Source organism: Prinia subflava, chromosome 3, assembly GCF_021018805.1.
Source record: "Prinia subflava isolate CZ2003 ecotype Zambia chromosome 3, Cam_Psub_1.2, whole genome shotgun sequence".
Lineage (NCBI taxonomy): Eukaryota > Metazoa > Chordata > Aves > Passeriformes > Cisticolidae > Prinia > Prinia subflava.
Window position 1 is genome coordinate 75,194,775 of NC_086249.1, and position 22,300 is coordinate 75,217,074.

Consider the following 22,300-nt stretch of genomic DNA (forward strand, 5'->3'; position numbering starts at 1 on the left):
AAAGCAATTAGAATAATAATGCTCTTTTTTTTTTGTTAAAGATATGAAATTAATTGTACTAGACATCTAAAATAGTTTGAATCTTCTCTATTCAATCAAGCTTGTCTTCTGCCTTTGGAAACGTGCAAATCAGAAGAAAGGGAATATTGCAACTTTTATGTTGCTCAGCAGGGGCTACCTGGACTTGTAATTTCATATTTTATGTAATATTTTATGAGGTACTTTCAGTTACATTAAGGGAGGCTACAAGGAATAAAAGCAGGTAACTTTATCAGCATTTGCAGAAATCTAACACTCCAAAGAAAGGAATACCAAAAAAGCTATGTTGTAACACCTACACACGTACAATGAAGCATGTATTGTGGAAGGTGTCTTTGGAAATTTCTTCAAGAATTAAGGTAATTATGAAAGACCCAAAGAGGAGTGAGCTATGCACAGAACTGTGAAGAGTTTGGGCACTGTTGGCTCTGACTGTTGTCTGTAAGAGAAAATACCCCAGCCTTCTCCTTGTCTGTTGTTTGCCAGTCATGCTAATTGAGGGATGTGCACTTTCTTTTACCTTCTTTTTCTCCCTAACATACCTTAGAGCCCCTTCTTGTTATTCTTTGCATCCCTTGTCAAGTTCAGCTCCAGATGCGCCTTGGCCTTTCTGACCCCATTCCCACAGAACCAGACTGCATCCCTGTACTCCTCCCAGGATACCTGTCCCTGCCTCCATTACCTACACATTTTCTTCTAGCCCATTAGTTTGACCAGCAAGTCTCAACTCAGCCAATCTCTCCTCCTCCTTGCCTGATTTCTTACACCTGGGGATCAAGAATTCTTGCTACCTATGGAGAGTGCCCTTAGACATCAGTCAGATCTGTCCCTGAGGGCAGTATCCCAGGGACTCCTATTCATTCACAAGGTTCCTCTTGTTGCCTTGGTCTCTAAATCTCACCCATAAGCTCTTGACCTAGTCAAGGCCATTCTTCAGAGACAGCTCTTAACACTCCATCCATCTCTTGGTGTGGTTGGGATCTCCTAGCATCTCCTTCCTGTGCTGTCCCTGCTGAACAGCCTGTAGCCACTAAAAGCTGAGCTCCAGGTCGGTGGCTACAGGCTGGCACAACACGGCTCCATTGTCCAGTCATATAATTGTTACAGTGTGTCAAAATCAGTCATTCCTTATGTTAAAAAATAGGATGCAAAAGGCTGTGGCTGTTTCCTCCGGGTGCTGTAAATGCCACAAATGCAAGCTCTGTATGTCAGATTTTACAAGTGTAGGGCTGCTAGGACTTCACAGCTCATGGACCAGCCCCTCCCTAGCAATCGGATTAATTTGAAAACCAATTATCAACAAATAAATAAGCAAAAAATAATAAATAAGCACTTTATAATAAATAATCTGATTTAGATACATTATCTAATATATATGTCTAATAATTATAATGAATATTTATAATAACCTAATAAATAAATAACTTAAATAAGCAATAAATATTAGGAATATGAAGGTCATAATAGGTGTTATATCACATTTACGAGTTAAAACTATTTTTCTTTTTGCCAATGGTGCGTTTGTCACACTGTCAAATATTTGGTTAAAAGAAAGATAAAAAGAACAGGATCCCATTGGCACATAATGGGATGCTTAAAGGGGTTTTAGCTTCAAATACACACTGGATATCTTGATATCTGTGATGAAATCATGGGAACTAACGATGATTGTCACAGGGCAGAGACACGAGGGCCTGTTGCTGAAACACTCAGCTTTCAGTTATGCAATCAGCCATGTCTTGCTTCAGCACCTTCTCTTATTTTCTACTGACACCATAAGCATAACTTAGCTACATATGTTCTTGCCACAATAACTGTCTCTTCAGGCAGGTTTTTTCTTTTCTAAAATTTTGAGACTTTTTTTTTTTTTTTTTCCTGATAGAAAATTTAGAAAAATAAGACTGGTTGCTTTGAAAAGCTAGACTGTGCCTGGTATTTTTAAGACTTCCAGTCTCCTTGTATAAACACAGGTAAGAGCTGGGGGATTTTATCCCTGAAATACAATCACCTATCTTAATCTTCAGATCCAGGAATAACAGCACTTTTTTTGCTCTGAAGCAGGCTACCTAGAGAGCTAATTTCATAACATGGGCATTACATCTTCTTCAGACAATCGTGCAGAGCAAATGGAGATACCGAGGATCCTTGGAAGACCACTGCAGAACTGGGGTAGATTCCAGGTTCCTGGAACAGCCTACCATCAATCCAAAGAGTCTCTGGATATCTTGTGCTGGCCCCAAGATATAATGAGTTAAGCATTTTAGGCTTCACTAATTAGCACTTGCTGTAATTTGACTCTAGGGTCTCATTTTTGCTGGAAGTAATGGCAGCTGTTCCCTCTCCAGAGGAGCTTTCAATCTTGTGGAGAAAAATTTCACTGTAAAAGGAGAGAGACATTTGCTCTGCTACCAGTACAAAACCTTAGCTCATTGTGAGGAACTAGAGCACAGGATATTGCATTAATCAACCACAGCCCTCAATTCTGCCTGATCACCTAGGAGGCAACGATCAACCCCTGACCCTGGGGAAGTTTCACTGCCTTTTTTTACCAAAGAAAAATCATTTATGTACTAGTGGTTATCAGAAGCAATATCATATTGATTAATATTACACTTTTGTTACAACATGTTGCATAAATTAGGAGCCAGCATTGAACCGTATAGCCATAGATGTTTAAAAAGTTGCCACTAATATACGCTGAACAATAAGACACAATGCTAACAGAAACAGTAGTGTCAAAATAATACTTACAATATGCACTAGTCTGGCACAAATCTACCGTAAATTTGATGTAGAGAGTATAATTTTACACTGGGTGTACTAACATCACAGATGAATGTGAACAGCTTCATAAAAATATATCATATTGAGAAATTAGATAAAAGTTAGCAGAACTTGCAATAAAAATTAACTTGTAATAATTATTATGAGCCTTGGCTTGGCTATATAACAGTCATAAAAATGTAAAGATACTTAATGCAGTGTCTCTTGCGTATTAGGAAATTTATTGAGTCCCACACAGAAAAGTAGTAGTGAAGTAGTCAGTAGTGAGTAGTCAAGGAATTGGATAAATATTTGACTCCCCGGGAAACATTACACTACTCCCAAGGAATCTAACTTACAGATAGAAAAAGGGAGAAGGAGACAGAAAGATAGAAAGAGAGAGAGAAAGATAGAAAGAGAGAAAAAGAGAGAGAGAAAAAGAAAGACAAAGACAGACAGAAAGACAGACAGAAAGACAGACAGGCAGAAAGAAAGAAGGAAAGAAGGAAGGAAAGAAGGAAAGAAGGAAAGAAAGAAGGAAAGAAGGAAAGAAGGAAAGAAGGAAAGAAGGAAAGAAAGAAGGAAAGAAAGAAAAGAAAGAAGAAGAAAGAAAGAAAGAAAGAAAGAAAGAAAGAAAGAAAGAAAGAAAGAAAGAAAGAAAGAAAGAAAGAAAGAAAGAAAGAAAGAAAGAAAGAAAGAAAGAAAGAAAGAAAGAAAGAAAGAAAGAAAGAAAGAAAGAAAGAAAGAAAGAAAGAAAGAAAGAAAGAAAGAAAGAAGGAAAGAAAGAAAGAAGGAAAGAAGGAAAGAAGGAAAGAAGGAAAGAAAGAAAGAAGGAAAGAAGGAAAGAAGGAAAGAAGGAAAGAAGGAAAGAAGGAAAGAAGGAAAGAAGGAAAGAAGGAAAGAAAGAAGGAAAGAAGGAAAGAAAGAAGGAAAGAAAGAAGGAAAGAAAGAAGGAAAGAAAGAAAGAAAGAAAGAAAGAAAGAAAGAAAGAAAGAAAGAAAGAAAGAAAGAAAGAAAGAAAGAAAGAAAGAAAGAAAGAAAGAAAGAAAGAAAGAAAGAAAGAGAAGAAAGAAAGAAAGAAAGAAAGAAAGAAAGAAAGAAAGAAAGAAAGAAAGAAAGAAAGAAAGAAAGAAAGAAAGAAAGAAAGAAAGAAAGAAAGAAAGAAAGAAAGAAAGAAAGAAAGAAAGAAAGAAAGAAAGAAAGAAAGAAAGAAAGAAAGAAAGAAAGAAAGAAAGAAAGAAAGAAAGAAGAAGAAAGAAAGAAAGAAAGAAAGAAAGAAAGAAAGAAAGAAAGAAAGAAAGAAAGAAAGAAAGAAAGAAAGAAAGAAAGAAAGAAAGAAAGAAAGAAAGAAAGACCCTCAGGGAATTTTAAGGAAACCTAAGGAGAGTTAAAACAGAGTAAGGCACTAGCAGAATACCTTCAGAAATGCTATTGGAATGATGAAATGAAATGAAATTGCATAACATTATCATCTATTTTAACTTCCCTGTATCCTGGTGTCATTGTAGGTACCTCAGGAAAAAATGCTTAGAAACGTTAATGCTCACAGTTTAACAAAGGCAAAGATCCCTACAGAGTCAGGCACAACTCATAAATCTTTAGGATGATTAAATTTTCTTTGAAGATTGTCTGGCACACTAGCCAAGGTATTTGAAAAAATGTGTAATTAAAACAGTTTAAAAGAGGAGAAAGGGACAAGAAGATATAGAAATGTCCGTGTAAGAGGAGAATTAGCAGATGAATAGAAGGAGGGATGTGTCACAGGTATGCTTCACAATATTATGCTCATTAATTGACAAAAGTCATATGCTAAAGACAGAGCTTGGGAGAAAACTTCAAAGGACAAATTTTCCATAAATATATTTCTTATTTCTTCTTTATAAGACCTCTTGATATTGACTATTCTCTGCAAAAGACAGTCTTCTGAAGAGAGGGATGGAGGCATACTAACACCTACCTTCCTACAATAGTTAAAATATGCTCATCACAAGAACTGGATCAAGAATTCCATTGACATCCCATGATCTTGTTCAGTCCATTACAGTGTGCACAGATGGAAATTCAGATCTGGATTAAAGCTCTTTCTGCACATTACAATGCCTTCCCAGCATCTTTAATGAAACTCTTGAGATATGAACATTAAGCTGTGTTCCTTCTGGCCTGTTCTTCATCAGAAGTAAATTTCTGCCCTCAGACTGTATTAATGACTCTGCTGATGACAAAGGAGATGAAACAAAGCACAGCTCATTCCACAAAATCAGCATTTACTTTTCTAGGGTAGGAGAAACATATTAAAATGGGCGATGACAGCTAGTTGTGTTAGAAATTAATGATACAAGGCTCAAAGTACTGATTGCATATCCATAAGAGGTTTCATGCTCAAAGGGGGAACATTTGATTGAACTGAGTTTATATTTAGAAAAATGGGATCTGTTCCTTTCAAGCACTATGTTAGATTTGGATTAATTTCTTTCAAAAGCATCGCACATTTCCTTCCTTTTTTTTTTTTTCCTGCAATACTTGGCATGCTTTTGTACATCACTTTAAAAAAGCCTCAAAAATTCTAACATTTAAAAGGCAAAAAATATTTGCTTTAAGTCCTGACTGAACAAACCAGACCATCAATAGTTGGAAATCTTGCTTTCTCCTATTTTTAACGGAACCAAAAGTAGTTGAAATCTTTGTGAACCTTTGTATATGTATTTTGGTGTTTGCAGTAAGAATGGCATTCTGGGCATGCCCACCTTTCCCTGTCTTGCAACAATCCTCCAGTACTGGGCAGCTCAGGACACTAGACATTCTCACTAGGGAAAAGATCAGTATCTGCCTACAAAATGTGCCATAATTCCTGTTGTCTAAGTCAAAACTGCTTTTAAAAATGAATAACTGTATCTGCAGTGTGATCAGAACAGCAGCAAGAAAAATAAACCCATTAATCAATTTGGTCATGGGTTTTTTTTCCTGGCATCTTGCACTGCAGCTCAGTATTAGTGCATCTGGTAAAGCCCCAGGCATGGCCTTACAGATTGTTTCAGACCGCAGGTATGCAACTAGCACAGATTCCCACCATAAACCTCCTTGGACATAATTGAAGAGTTAGCTGACCAGATGCTCAAAACAAGGTGTAATGGGTTTGTCAGCTTCATTTTGGCATGGCTTTCATATGCTGTCACCTGAAGGAGTGTCAAGTTAATCTTGAGCACATGTATGGGGAGAGGAGGTTTCTGCTGGTCTGAATAAAATGAAGACCTCAAACAATTGACTATTACACAGCCAAGCATTCTCACATTATCTTGCAGCATGCTTAGTCCTCCCAAATTAAGAAAATCCAGAACATTTAATAGTCTCACCAGTGACTGAGAAACGAAAACTAAAACCATATAAGATAGCTAGAAAACAGTCACATGATAACTCTAATGCTGAAGAGTTCTTTCAAGCAGCTTAGCCACACAGCCCCCTTTTCCTGCTCTTAATCTGTAGTGCTCTTACCCCTTAGAATAAAAAAAGTAGTGGCCATTACTACAGACTGCTCTTGTTATGTTTGATAGCTCCCAATGTATAGTTGATCTAGTGCTTTGTCCAAACACTTTTAAGTTATAATATTTGAGCATCTACAGTTCCCTATAGAAGGAATTTCACAATTAACGAGCTTAACTTTTCATTCACAATCTGACTTTTGTTGTTTGTGTCTTATTTATTTGTTCTTGTGCTGACATCATCCTTCAGACAGAACATCTCCTTTCTTGAAGTACATAAGCTAAATTTTATGACAGCATCCTGAGAGTGTTTCCAAAGTGCTCAAATCAATGCTGAATAGAGATAACCAGGACAGTTTGATGTGATATTTGAGTGCCAAAAGCAGCATAGCAGCCTCCCTTGGCTCAGGAGGATAAATTATCCAAATGAAGAATGACAGTAACAGAATATTTTTACGTAGTGCATAGAGTACTTTAAAACCACATGAAGAAAGAGTGATCATATAGAGCAAAATTTGCTCCACTGCAATCAAGTCACAGCATTGATTCTTTCTTCACATTTACAGGGAAGTACACATTCATACCATGCCTTGTTGTAGCTCATTAGTGAGAAATCCTGCTTGGCACATGTGGTTGATCAAGCCAATCTGGTGCATGGAACAGACACAAGCTGTCTCATGGCACAGAAGCCCTGCATTATGTTACTGGGATCAACATTTCACATAAGCAGTGTGCTGAGTGCACATCTACATAAGGACAGCAACCACAAACACACACTGACCATGAGGCCTGATGTGCCAGATAATGTCATCTCACATAAAAAACCTTTCAGTACTTTTTAAGTCCTCTAAAAGAAACTAGAGAGCTCCAGGAACTTGTTCTTGAACAAGATTCTCTGCAGGAAGGGGAAGGTGTGTTTTGGTAACTAATGTTAGCATACTGAGATGGGTCCTTCTTATAAGCCATTGTTTTCTCTTTATTCATCCTGGCAACCTGATGAAGTAGAGCTCAGTAATCTCTCTGAGGGTACATCAACTGTCCCCAGATTAACAACAGCTTTAGGGTGCAAATTAGCTGGCACTAGAGGTAAATATTCTAGACAAAGTTTAAGATGAGTTTCATATTTCTGAAATAGCAAGGGAAATTTATATTAAAAGTCAGAAATTTCAAATATTAAACTTCATCTGTGTGTAGAAGTGTGGGGAATATTTCTTGAAACTTGTGCTTCTTTGTACCTGCCTACTGTGGAAACTACTAAGATTTGTCTGTGTGCTGAGGAACAAACAGAAGGGCTGAAGGGGGAAGCAGAGCTGAGCTGTGAATTCTACAAAGGTTTTTATTTTATTCAAAGACATACATCTTGGAATCCACTAATCAGCTTTCCCTTCAGAAACTTGTCATAGAAGGCAGTGATAAATCATTCAGGCATTCACTCAGTCATTCACTTCATGAGTCCCACTGAGAGTCATCTAGCTGTGAATGTACACAAGACTGAGAATATGGGTGTGTTATGTAACAAACTAATCATACAGGAGATGTCCTGTATGATGGTAACAGCAGCACTAAAACTGTTCAAGGAAAGAAATGTAATTCAGTATGAATCTAAAGAAATAAACCCTTGTTATCAACATGACCAAAAAGGTTGACAAAGCTATAAAACATTATTTTAACATTCCTCTACGGCATAACCATCTGGCAAGAAACTACAAAGAACACACACAGAAACTGCAACACATTGGCATTCTGCTTTATCCTATGTAATCTCCATCTCCAGAGACAGTAGTACATGTCTGATGGCAATACATGTGTATTCCAAGGTCAGAAGTGTTCTGAGATGATAGAACAAAATTAGGAGGAATATTTGCAATACAAAAGGTATTTGGAACTTTGCCATGGAGAAGAGCCTTCTGAAGTACTGACTGATATCCTCTCTCTTTCAATAAAAACCACAGAGCATAACTTGCATTTAGCAACTGTCTAGCTATTAGGGAATGCTAGGTTTGAAGTGACCTCCTATTTATTAGAGTTCACTTTCTGTAGATATTGCTACCACAGGATCAATCAAATTTCTGTGGTAGCTTTATTTAGTATTTTTAGACTTAAAACTTTTAGTAGGTTTCCATAAGTCTCTGGAACTTGATTTTTAAGATCATACACCTTTCTCAGCACTTCAACAAAACAACATCAGATTGCCACAAAAGCAGTTTTAAGCAGTAACTAAAGACAGCTGAGGTGCGTAGAGTTCAGTGGCAAGTGCTCATTAGCAGGAAAGCTCTTTCAGGAGCTATCTGCATCTTGTTCAGTCGAATATGCATATATTGCACACACCAGAATTAAACACACAATTGTGTATTTCTGCCCTGGTTCACTTCTATATATAAAAAATAAAAAAAAAATACAACATGGTGATGGAATTTTGGAGGAAAGGAAGATATTTACTTGACAGTTTTCAAAAAAAAAATTTCCTGGATAAGAAGAAAAATACACCCTGGGTCAGAAATTCAAATCTGTTTTGTGATTGTGGATCACTGTTTATAAATAGAAATCAAGAATTTCTGTTTGTAGTCAATTTCTGTTTATAGTGTTTACAAAAAGAAATCAATAACATCACAATAGCATATTTATTGAATAGTGTTATTCTTCTATCACTTTAAAAGGGATTAGGGAGATAATCTTATTTCTAAATAGAAAAAAAAAGACATTTGCCATTCACTTTCTGAAGAACACATATCCTGAGTCTTATAGATTATCAAGAATAAAATTTTTAGTGGAGATCTTTTCAAAATGTTTTTAAAACCTTTGCATAATGTGGCTTTGTATTACAAAACTGCAGGTGTTCTCATGAGTAGACAGCTCTCACACATTTTCAAATGAATCTGATGAAGATAACTTCTCACAGTAATGTTGGACCTCGAAATTAACTCACCTTTTTTTCATACGTTTCCCCATGTAATTTTTTTCCTGCTAGGAAGGTTTTAAATATGCCAGCAATACAACATACAACACAGCATTGAGACTTCTGGACAAACTGAGCAATGGAAGGAAAATGAGATTTACAGTAGCTGCACCATTTACTTTTACTATGAAACAGAGAGGCATTACCAGGCTATGTGCTATAAACTCAGATGTTCAGAGATTGCTGGGCATGTCCACATGCTGTGCACCTCCACCAGAAAACTGAACTTTCAATTCTCATTTGTAGTGTAAAGTGACTGTATAAATTAACATTGCACAGACAGGTATGATTATCTGCTGAGTTTGTGACTATAGTATAAGTTAAAAAGTTTGGTTCTAACAAAAAATAACAGAGTAAATCTGCAGGAGACATCATGTCCTGAGCCCATTGATCAGGAGTGCAAGAAAGGAAAACAAAAATTCTCTAAATATTTGAGCAAACCTACACTTCTTATACCAGTTATGGAACAATTGACCAACCTGGCAGAAATCAGAATTAAGCTCATGCCCCTGCATATGAGTCACATACAAGAATAAGGCATCAAAGCAGCACTTACAGCTGGAGAATATCAGAGGACATGAGTGTTCATCCATGGGGAAGTTGTGCAGCTGCAGCTGGCACTCAGCGTTGATGGTAAGCCTGTGAAGAAACCAAGGGTCTGTTACTATGTGCCAGTACAGGGAACAGCTAGAGGAGAAGGCAGGGTAACCTTCAGCATCATGCAAGAATGCTTTGATATCCATAAGCAAGGCCTGAAAGGAAAGAACCACATTTGCAGGTTGTTCATTGGCTATTTAAGCCCGATACAAAATAATGACAATTATTAAATAATTTCAGACACATCATCAAGACTTTCTGAATCCAAGGAAATCTCTGCATATGTGTTTCTCTAGTCAATTCATCATTGAATGTTCTGGGATGAAAACAACTATTCTTTACAAAAGTAATAGGAAAAATGGCTCATATGGTATGTAATTCCATAAAATTATAACTTCAGAGGGAAACTTATAAAAATATTCTCCATGTGTACTTACAGTGTGAACTTAAAATTCTTTCAATTTCTTCAGGCTGTCTCTCCAATACTTAATAAATTTCTATATGCCATTCTATATCCTACAGATTAAACAGACAGATCAGCAGAAACATCTTCATCCCTACTTGAAAGCTGGTTTTACATGACATCCCTAACACAAGGTAAACTATGAACAGAGCCAATTTAAAAATTACTAATAAAAATCAATACTCTTCAGTCTAATAGCTTACAAAGTGAATGTACTTACTCAGGGAAATTGAATTAAGGGCTGGTTTATTGTACACTTGTTTTTAAAAAATACTACATCGTTTAATGACAGAATTCATGCATGTGGGCTATGTGGGTTTTTCCTCTTGGAAACTAAATAAAAAGGATTTAAAAACTCTATGGTGAAAGCTTTGTGTCTCAGATGTAGGATGGCTCAGAGAAAAACTCTTTCTCGGAAAAGATCACCTGTGAGGCATTCAATAGCCCTATTGCAATGACACTAGGAGAGGGTTTGCAGTGTTGCAGCAGGACGGCATTCACACCCTGAATGGGGCAGGGAAGATGGAGAATTGTGGAGCATGACTGAACCTTGAACACCTTCTCCTGTACACATAACACCCATCAACACCTGACAGCACCAGGGCATACACTAGCTACCCCTTCTATGTCATACCAGTTCTGACACTTAAGTCAGATAAATTTGGTTTGAATTACACAGTGTTAACAATCAGCAATGATAATTCTAAAAGCTTTTCCTGTGTAATGAGCAGGTTGACTTGAGTGATCAAAAAGGACTGAAAACATCTTTCACAAAGTAGAAATGCTCATTCCAGTGGGTCAATTATTTTAGCTGTTTCAGACAAATTTTGTAGTCCATTCAACAAACAGTTTCTTTAGTGTATGTAAGGTATAAAAATTTAACTATTATTAGGTAGATACTTAACTTGGCCTGAAATACTGAAACAGAACTTAGTAGAAAAATCCCAACAAAACACGTAAAGAAAATCCCCTCAGGAAAAAACCCAACAGCCCAATCACACGAATATTTGAGCTAACACCTTAACTCCTAAACTCTTTAGCTAAAGGCAACTGAAATAAGCAAGAGCTCTTCACAGAAGAGCAAGCCTAAGAAGGAAAGGGCACAAAAATATCAAAAGCTTTTCCAGATGTTATTTCCTTTCTTTTTTTTTTTTTGCCAAAGACTTCGTATTGGAGTCCAACAGCAGTTGCAAGCATGATCAGCCCTCTCAGTTGCACTGAGAAGAAAATGTGGTGTGAAATGCATGTCTCTGAAACTTGTGGAACATGGCTTATGGCAAAACTCCCTTCTGAACAACTCATCTCTTCCACAAGTAAACACATATTTTGATTTCCACAGGCTTTTTAAAATGCAAATATATACAGTGTTTCTAATACTGTATAGTTGATTTTATCACAAAGATTCAAAAACTGTAAAAGCCTTTCCTCCAGCAATTCACCCTTGTGATGAGATGTGACAGACTATCTTTCAGCATGACTTATTTGAAGAATCAAGTATTGGCATTAAGGTGAATCGAAAAATGCTTTATCCAGCCCTGCATCTAACTCCAATCAAAAAGGCTTTTAACAGGTTTTATGGGACTACATATTCCCAATTTTATTACAGACAATAAAAAGCCCAGTTGTACAATTTAGACAGACTTATTTCCTATTTCTCAAGGTTTCTTTCTTAGAAAGACAAGACTTTGTTTTCTAAACTTGGCAGTATGTATGCCTGAATAATTAAATATTTGTAAAGCATGGCCATGTATGCATCAGGAGGAAAACAGCAGAGGAGAGCAAAGATATTGCTGAAAATTCCTATTCATTCCCACAGCAGAGGTGGGAGAAGTTTTCAGCCCTGCACCTTGCCAAGTGCTCACCTGAGGGTGTACAAGATCTTGCCATCATTCCATATTCGGAGGAGCTGGTTGGGGGTGGTGATCCAGTGAGCCTCTGCTGTCTTTGAGTTACGAAATATCGTGTCTGGGATCCAGATCAAGCCAACCATGTTGCTGTTCAGAGTCAGTATCTTCATGGTGCTGTTGAAGCGAAGACGGCTGTCTGTCCATGTCTGGGCAAAAAATATATCAATTTGATATTCCTGCAAAGAAAGCATGATATATCAATTAAAATCACTGCCATACTTCACACTATTTGGTGTTCGATTAGGTCTGTTATGGTGTAGATCAACAGGGTATGTTCTGACCAACGGAGTTATGTTTTCTTTTTCTACTGTCTTGGGATTTTTTTTCCATTGTTTTCACCTTTTTATTTTTATATCTAGCTGCTTTATGAAATATTGTTGCCATGAGGTTTTTTCCTGGTTTGCCGAGCGTTCATATTAAAGGACAAATGTGCAGTTTCTCGCACTCGTGAATATAAACACAGGACCATGTTTTATAAACACTGCCCTTGTTATGAATTCCTTCTCAAGGAGAAGGGGAGGTTGAATGACAGCCTCCTTAGCCAATCTGGTGGGGAGGTGGGAATTCCATCCTCCAATACACAGGCCTCATAGGAAATGTATAAAACTGTGTTTTTGTAAATAAAGTGGTCTCTCCTGCCCTGCATGCTCTGAACCCAGATCTGTCTCGGAGTCTCATTTCTGGTCAGGCCCCGCAGTGATAAAATATGCCAAACATCTCACTTCCATTGGTCCTGTGCTGTTACAATTTCAGCATTAGCACATTCTTTTTCATTATCTCTGAAAAGTCACAGCTAGAAGGTATAATTTACAAAGGCTTCTTTGTTGTAGGACTGATAAGAGACATGAAAGATTAACAGGACCAACATACGTAAGCTAGAGAATAGCAAATTCCCCTGATTATAGCAATGCTTTTTAGGGAAGAGGTTGTGTAAATTCAATAAATTAATTTTTCCATTTGCTACCAATTGTTCAGCCACTCTTTCTCAGGCCACACTGCAGCAGAAGGAAAAGGCAGTTTTGTGTTCCTTTACAGACATCTCATATATTCCTGATGCTAAGAGCTGAACGCTCATCCCTGAATATGGTAATAACTTACATGAAATTTGTCCTTCCATTTAGTCCAGGTTTTACTACCCTGTTTCTGTTAGTAAGCCATCACAGTTCATATAAATGCAGAAATTAAAGTACACATGGACAGCCAAAATTATGTAGATGAACATATGAACACACCGGTTTATGCACATAAGACCCTATGGAGGAAGCTGTATTTTGATTTTGTATTTGAACTTTGAATTCAAGCCACCAGAGGCTGGAAAAGGTCATGCTTCATTTGCTTGTGTTCCTCTTTTCATAGACTGAAAAATGAAAACTAGACTGCTTTATTTTTGAACCTGAGGGAAGCAGCCATCTGAGCCTGTCATGCAACACCCTCCCAATATCACAGGGCCAGCTGTGACAAAGATGACATTTGCTGATGTGGCACAAAGTCTCTGCTCTATATCAGAGGCTGATACAGGGCTTGGGAATAATCCAAGGGAAAACATCTCTTTAGGACCCCTGGTAGATGCACTCTTGGTATATCTGAACAAAGGATAATTAGGGCTATATGTAAAGTCCAGTATGTCTTTGACAACTCTGAATTTGCTTTTATTTCATTTCTTTCTCTATTGTTTCAGTACAATAGTATTTTTTTTCTTTATGGACAGTTAGTAGAGCTTGCAGTCTGAATTGAGGACAGAGCTCTTGCTAAGAGCCACCTGTTTTTCCTGTGCTATTACATTTTTGGCAGGCCATCCCTTCAAAGCTGATGTAATAACATCAGGAAACCTAATTCACTGGCACTGTAATCCAAGTCCAAAACACACTCTGGGCCTCTCATCTCTAGATGTTAAATGATCAAAAGGTGTGTTAAGTGGTGCTATGTTTGCATGTATCCAGACACCAGATAGTAGATTACCTCAGGAATTAAAGCCTAGCCACCAAAGGCATTAAGGATCATTTTCCTTCATAGCTTATCTCACTACTATTTCTCATTGTGCTATTAGTTGTTTTTTTTTGTTTTATTTTTTTTTTTTGGTTTTTTTTTTTTTGTTTTGTTTTGTTTTGTTTTGTTTTGGTTTGGTTTGGTTTGGTTTTTTTTTTTTTTTTTTTTGCAGGGAAGATGACAGATTTGAATCTCAAGAGAGTTTTCTTTCATATGGATGACATCTCCACAAATCTGAAGGATGTAATGTAATGTACACAGTGTACCTCTGCTATTCAGAAAGAACATCCTTAATGCACCAGGTTTTAGATGCCATAGCACAGATCTCCTTTCTTTAAGTCAATTGCATTTTAGCCTTTGAAAGTCTGGTGAGAAGTGTTTGGCACATTCAGCTTCTGTAGAGAGGAATATGCCAGACATGTCTGTGGGTTTCTCCAAATGCTGAGAGAGTAGAGTTGCTTTTCCTAGCCCACATGTGTATTTATAGAAACAAAGACCATTTGTACACAGCTGGCTAATGACAGTGCTGTCTTTTCACAGGACAAGTTTTTGCATGATATTCATATTTGAGCTTATTTTATATGAATGCTTAGTTTTGACTAAATTTAGGAGAAACCATAATTCCTTTTCTAGTATATCATGCATATTTAATGTTTTTTAGGATTTCAGTATTCAGGATTTCTGCCCTGCCAGAAAAAAGAAAGGCCTTGAGCTCTTTAATACATTACCCTGAGAAGGTACAGCAGCTAGATATGAGCAGAGTGGGCCAGAGGAGCAGTATAAATGTAACATTGTGGTTTCTATTCCAGTAAGCTACTCTGGCTAAGTGGATTACATTACCCTAGAAACAGGGTCATGCTAACACCACTGCCCAACTCCTGTTTTGCATCTTCATTATTTATTACTGCAACTAGAATGTGCAATCAATGATCATTATTCAAAATACCTGCAGAATGGGCCTCTCCATTTGCCTTAATAAAAAAGTTACAACTCAATTTAAACAATGGTTCCCAGATCTTCTGAGTTAATTGAAAACCGAAAAAGCTTGCTTTTCTTTTTTTTTTTTTTTTGGCGAAATGAGAGGATAAAAAACCAAAACATTTTTAAAAGAAAAGTCATTAAAGTTGGTTGAAGTTAGTTGCATTGACTTTTTAAACACTTTCAACTTTTTTTTAATATTTAAAGTATTTACAGTGCTCAGTCAGAATGTACAAATTACAAAATCAAAATTTTCCCGGTAAAAATAAACACACATTTCCATTTAATATCTGAATTGAGAATCTCCCATTAATCCACTTTTAGAGTGAATGTTTATCAGTAAATCCCTTACATTAATCTTTGGAATTTCTTCAGTCTTTAACCAAGCAAATAATGGGGTATGATATTTATATGGTCACTCTGCCATGAAGGAACAGAAGTCACTTTTGAAACTGGGACTCAGTTCTCCACTTGTAGTGGTTCTAAGACTGTGCATATTTCAGAAAATTACCTCTATCTTCACTGACAACAGATACTCCATTCCCAGTGAAGTCAACAGCTTCCATACACTGTTTTGCACAGAGCTGGTACAGTGATCTCCAGCATACAGCATCAAACAAGAAACTGCCAGAAGAAAGGTTTCTTTGTTGTTTTTACAGACAGGTCAATATCATATGATATAAGAAAGTAATACTCTTCATTTGCTAGCTAACACCTGCCATTTTAGGTCTTTACAGAATATAGCTACTGCACTTAGAGAGTTCAGGCAAGACATCAGGTTCCCATCATGTGATGCTTCACAGGAAACAACATCCCAGAACTCTAAAAATATTCCTTATGTTCCGTTCTGCCACTGCATCAGTAATTTTGTTAAAAAACTTTCAATTCTTCCTTTTCTCTTTTTTTTTTTCTTGGCAGCAACTATTGACTACTACAATGAACAGAGGAAAAAGTGAAAACCAGCAAAATTTTAGACAAGATTTCTTCCCAGCAGTAAAAAAAATAAAACACCTTCTACGAGGAATACTAAGGTCATGTACAGTAAAAGTACTCTGTCACTAAGTTTTCTTGTCTTAATGTCACCTGGTTTGCCATGCCACCTAAACAGACCCAAGATTTTCCTGCTTTTACCACATGTTCACACAGTGCATGGATGCATTAACTGAAGCTGCACTCCAGAGAAGCCAAACTTTGAAAAAGGCATTCTCCTTGGGAAGAAGGGACAATCTTAACAAGAGAAATAGGACTACATGTTAACATCAAGAGAAATTCTAGAGAAATATTATTTTCTTTAGAACACAGACATACTTCTGAGATAATATTAAATTTTAATGATGAGAAATTCATTATAAACCTAAAGGATTGACAGAAATATAATTTATTATCAGTTTTAATAGATTTAGTTTTGTTTGGTTTTAAAAGTAAATTCATGGATTGTGCTACATGTTAAATTCCCCACTCTTAAAACCTTCATTGAAGTGAAAACTCTTTGAGGATTCTCCAATCTGTCCAAATCTGATTACATTTACACTTTTTATTAAAAAATAAATAATTTTAGGAAATTTCAACAAATATAAGTATGTCCTAGCTAAAGACTCCTGACCTATACAAATACTCAGCTGAATCTATAACCACACAATGTTAGACCTTTTAGAAAATAGTAGATTATTAATATTTTTCACTCTTTTTGGAAAGAGTAATGTTTCCCAGTAAAACTAAATCAGTTTATTCGTATTTTGTTGGATCTTATATAAAGCCTCATTTGAGGCAGCTACACTGTATCTTTGTGTGAAATGTCTTTTTTTTTTTTTTCCTTGATTACTTCTCAATGCTGTTGTGTAGCTATTTATGACCAAAGAATTTCTCATCGGTACTTTTTTGCAAATTAACCTTAAATGAATGCATTACCTTATATATTTCATCATGTAAAGAGACAGATTGTTCTACTTGCAAGACTTCTGCTTGCCAGAAACAGTATCATCTGAAATTCATAAGTGACATTGTGTCACTGAAAACCTCTGTATCTCCTCTTATGGGGCTATCTTTGAAAATGTGATTGTAAATTGACACCTGACAGTGCTTACATAGCTTCCAAAAATAACTTGTAACACCAAAAACCACATATTATAGTCCTTTTACCTGCACAGAATGCAAGTAATTGTCTCATGTAGAACATTTCTTCCCATTCAAATTTTATAAGTTCTCCTTTAAATCTGAAACATTGGCTAAGAGAAATGACTGAATGAGATGAGGAAAATGAGATGGTATTTTTCTGTTACACGGTTATGTAGAGAACAAGAAACTAAAGACAATTTTACCTTCTTAATTTTCACTGATTTGTGGACAGGAGATGTAACCCAGGTTTAGTATCAGTATAACACAAATAGCTGCACATAGTCAAAGTTCCAACTACTTGATTTTAGGGGGCTTGCTTTTTCTTTTTTTCACATTTTCAAATATTCCTAATGTGGTTTCATTAGTGCTTTGAAAATAATCAAGAGTCAGCATTGAACTATTTGCCGTTCAACTGTGTAGGAATGATTAATGATTCACAACACCTTGAAAATGCCACTAAATCATCTGTAGTTGCAGGGAAAAATACATGCTTTTCAACCAAGAGTTCAATTGTTTTCTCAGTCAAAGGAGTAGATAACCTGCTGTTGGTAATACATGGAGCTTTTCTCCTACCATAATGTCTCATTCTAATTCTGAAAAATATGATTTAATAAGCTTTCACAGTCAGCTAATGGATGTGAATGACCACAGATAATAACGTGGTATTCCTTTGTTGCTTCTGCTGCAACCTTCTCATTTTCTGCATTTTAAAAATTCTTCACGACAACAGAAAAACAAAGTCAAGAGTCCTTCCCTTAGAAAAAATGCAAGAATTTCTTGCATGATACTTTCCAGGTTTTTACTATTGCTACTAGACAATTTTTGTTTTGTTTTGTTTTGTTTTTTCATTTTAGAACCTGTATCTTGATTGGTGATAGAGTGAGATGGTAAATGATTAAAGCTTGGTGGTATTTGTGTGAGGCTGGTACTCAAACAACTGAAAATAGCTACATAATTAGGGTCCAGTTTAGATTACAGTAACTCTGTGCCCTCCCACACCCCTTGTTTAACATGCCAGCACACCACAACACACCACAAACACTGTCTGCAGAAGCTTGGAACTAGTCTAATAAACTGTGTAAGGGATAAAATCTCCTTTAGCTACTAAGAGGCTGGACTTCACTGAAGTGCAAAACCCCATTTCTAAGTCTAAAACTGTTCTGGAAATAAGTGTTAAACTTTGCTTTTATACTGCAGTCCGAACCATTCAGTAAGAAGTATGCTTAAAAAATGAATAATGGTCAAACCTGTTGGGTGCAAACTGTCACAGAAATGTTAAACATTATGGTTTAAAAGGGAATATGGTAAGGAGCTGTTAAGGGAAACAGGAGAGAAATGGGAGGAAATCTCTAAAAACTGGGAGTCTCCCCTTTTTGCCCTCAGCTGTAGACCAGAACTGAACACATTTAGGAACATTCTTTCTTTATGCCCCTATCATGCTTGGATTAGAAGTACAAAGAGAAGGGTTTGAGATATTGTGTTTTAGTAGAAAATGTCCCCAATTTAAAGTGATACTCATGATGTCTGTTTATTTAGTCTGCAATCTGATTGACTTGAAAACATTAAAAGTGACTAATCTCTTCAGAGTTTGAAGGTCATTTTCAATAAAAGCATGTTTTTTCCAGCCTGGCTCACCACTAAAAGGAAAGTTCAATCAACAAGAGAACTGTCAAAATTATCCTGCAAAGAGCTGCCTATTTAGTTGTGTAACAAATGAGTGAAAGAGGAAATGCTTCCTGAAATATGGGATGAGTGGTTCCCTCTTCCTGAACCAGTACATTCACATGTCTGACATCAAAACACTGAGAGTAATTCTCTTGAGAGCAGCCCACCTTCAGCTTCCCTGATTTATTGCATTCTTGGGCTAGAATGAGGATAGAATTGTCCTCTGTCCATCTTATGAACAGACTTTTGATAATTTGAAGAGGTACCTTGATCATACCTATTTTTGGTATAGATGGAAATAAGTATTTCCACAGCAACAGCCATGTGGTGTGTCCTGATTGTTCATCAGATTGCATGCTGTGTAGATTATGAAAAGCCAGGAACTACAGTGATCTCAGGAGACCTCTAGAAGTCTTAAAAAGTTGAGTTTAATGTAAACCTTAATACTACTGCTTGACAGTTTCTGCTTGGGTTTGCATCCTGTGGGCAACTTTCATTCTAATTTCAAAAATTGGTAAAAACATCTCAGATCCCTGTGGAAAGGAACTGAAAGTAATGGAATGGTCTATCAATGGAAACCTACAGTCTCGTTCTGTGGAAATAGTGCAGAAAGAAATAAATATGCAGGAGAAAACACAGTAAAATTGTGTATTTCATACTCAGTGTACTTTCAAACTCTTGTGGTATCAAGAATAACACAAGCCTTCTGTGAGGACAATAATTCTCATACAAGTCCTGAAAGTTTGCATTGCTTTCAGCAGAACTTGGGATGTGTGGAGTAGAACCATTAGAGCTGCCTGTAACTGTTCCTGAAGTATCTGTGTCAGGCTAGAGTTTCATGTTAGCCCAGGAGCTAAATGGGGATGTATTTACTTCACACAACATACAACACTGGGTTTGTTGCCCAAGAGACAGTGTAACGGGGATCATCTTCCCATTCTCCACCAGTTTCGTTTGTTTCCACTCTCTGTGCTCCTGCTCCCTTTCCAGATCTTAATTCCTAATAGCCTCTGTTGAGAATGGAAGAGTGAGTAACACATTCCCATTTTTGGATTTTTTCTCTTCTTAATCTGAATTTATCTTTCCCATCAGTGTTAAGACTGCACCTTCAAAAGACAGTCAAAAGAAACAGATGAAAGATGAGGTTTACAGTAGTAGTAAAGTATATTAGTTTGAAAACTTTCCAAAGTATTTTAAGTATAGGAAAGTCTTTCAATATCTTGCTCTTTTGTGATATTTTGCTTTGGTGAGAACCTTCATACTGTTACAAGCATCATGGTTCCACAGAGAAAACACAATGAAAGAAGCACAGTCAAAACTGAGAATGTCACCACAGATAGGAGAAAATACTTCAGCAAGCAGCACCAATCATCTCCATAGCTGAATGCTTTGAGTCAAAAAAAAAAAAAAAAAAAAAAAGAAGAAAGCTCTTCTCATCACTGCCTCAGTAGGAATCTTGGAGCAAGGGCAATGGAAGCTCACCTTCTTCACTGTAGTATTGCCTCCTGCCTGCTTCAGAATGTTATTTCACTGATTTCCTGCTGTTATAAAGAGGGAAAGACAGCTAACTTCACACTAGAAAGAAAGCATGCAATTATCATGTAGCATTTCCTTTCTCTGAGAAAACATTTGTCTGTCTCACTGTGCCTATTTTGGTTCTTTGGAGACTAGCTCCAGCCCAGCTGTATTCCAGATAAATTCTTACATTCAGTTACAGGAAGAGATTTTTGTCTTGGCCCATTCCCTGACATCTCTTCATTACTTCTCTTTGCATTGATGGGTTATCCCTTCTGCTTCAATTGATCATTTGATAGTCAGAAATACAGCATGAAATTAGAAAGAATGTATTTCAGAAAATTAGGTGTAGCTCTGTTCTCTCCCCTTTTGGTGGAAGGCTTTTTAAATATCACTGCTTCCCATTTCTTTTTGGAGTCTTCTATAGTAGAAGACTTCTATAGTCTTCTGTAGCTCTTAAAGCATTCCCAAGGACATCCTGATTGCTGTGATCATGCCACAAGTGTATTTCCACAGCCTCCTTTCTTGGTGTGTCAGGGTTCATATCCTGTTGCAAACTGTGCCTGATGAGAAGCTTTGCCTTCAATGAGACATAATTGTATATGCTTTAAATTGGGCTGCTTAAAAAAAAAAAAAAAGGTGTCCAAAGCATGCAGAGAAGTGCAGAGGATGCACACGGCAGTGTGAAGACTTTTCATCACTGTTATCTGGTGAGCATTGTTACTCAAAATGCTAATCAGAGTAGACATTCCTAAGATTGCTGCTGGAAGGAACAATGTTTTTGGGATTGACAGAGAAAGCACAGGGCTCACTCTGACCTGTAATTTAAGGCTTTACTAAGACAGCAGTCAAGATGGAGAGAGAGAGAGAGAGAGAGACTCCAAATGCATACTTGAAGAAACCAAGGTTGTTAACTTAAGAATTTAGTGACATAAATGCACAAGGATAAGCTTCACTCCTGTGGAAATAGTAAAGGAATAAAAACTAATAATCCCTGATCAGAAAAAAACAAAGAAAGAGAAAATTAAAAGTCTGTGAATATAGGTTAAGGTCTGTACTTAATATAATAAAGCACATTATCAAGGTCTCCTAAGAATACTTGATATCCGAAAAAAATATAAAATTATAAAGATACTCAATAGTACTTATATATTACAATAGAAGATGTACTGACTTTATAAACATAGTTGTTGAGGCATTATCTTATTCAAAACAGGAGCTAAACTGTACTTTTCACAAAAATAAATTCAGTCGTCAAGACTGCACACAAAAAGATTTTATACTCATTGTCTCTGCATTAAACTGTTTTTTTTTAATGATGGGAAGAGTGCATTTAACCAAAGAATTGCAAGAATACTTTGAAACATCTTTTATGCCATCAGCAACCTAGAAAAGAAGAGGTTACCATGATGTTTTTACATGTACTGTCACTCTTAGCACAAGAACCATTGTAAAGGAACGGGAGACAGAGCAGTCACGAAAAAACAGACACTCATCTCAGAGTGGAGGGTCAGGTACAGCAGTGGTCTCACACAGAATTCGAGTGAGAGAAAAGGTGGTAAGGAACACTTTTTAAGGAGGCAGGTGGGAAGATCAGATGGGTGAAAGTTCTGTTCTAGCCATTCCCTTTCAGAGTCACTTTTAGGCTACCTCCTGAGGCCATGCTTTATCTTAAGAACCCACATGCCACTCTGCTACAGAACCCAGGAGTCCCAGAAAGTTGCACTCTTACATCATTGTGAATGGGAAACAATAAACCATAACTTCTTTTTCTCAGAATCTGAGATCTTGAGGGCTTTCATGTCTTCTCCAAGATACAGGAAAGCTACAGCTCACCAGG

The 22,300-nt window shown here is 36.7% G+C and overlaps 1 protein-coding gene across 7 annotated transcripts in view; it reads right to left on the bottom strand.

The window, feature by feature from the left end:
* GABRG3 (gamma-aminobutyric acid type A receptor subunit gamma3) overlaps positions 1 to 22,300 on the bottom strand; it is a 292,012-nt gene that overhangs the window by 128,517 nt on the left and 141,195 nt on the right. For 6 of the 7 annotated variants that reach the window (XM_063392518.1, XM_063392517.1, XM_063392516.1 and 3 more), the window contains 2 exons: positions 12,157 to 12,377; positions 9,791 to 9,873 (listed from right to left, as the gene is read on the bottom strand). In XM_063392518.1, coding sequence (XP_063248588.1) covers positions 9,791 to 9,873; positions 12,157 to 12,377 — 304 coding nt within the window. Of the gene's footprint in view, positions 1 to 9,790; positions 9,874 to 12,156; positions 12,378 to 12,540; positions 16,610 to 22,300 lie in introns of those variants that run through there. The other variant, XM_063392519.1, reaches the window with a different exon arrangement.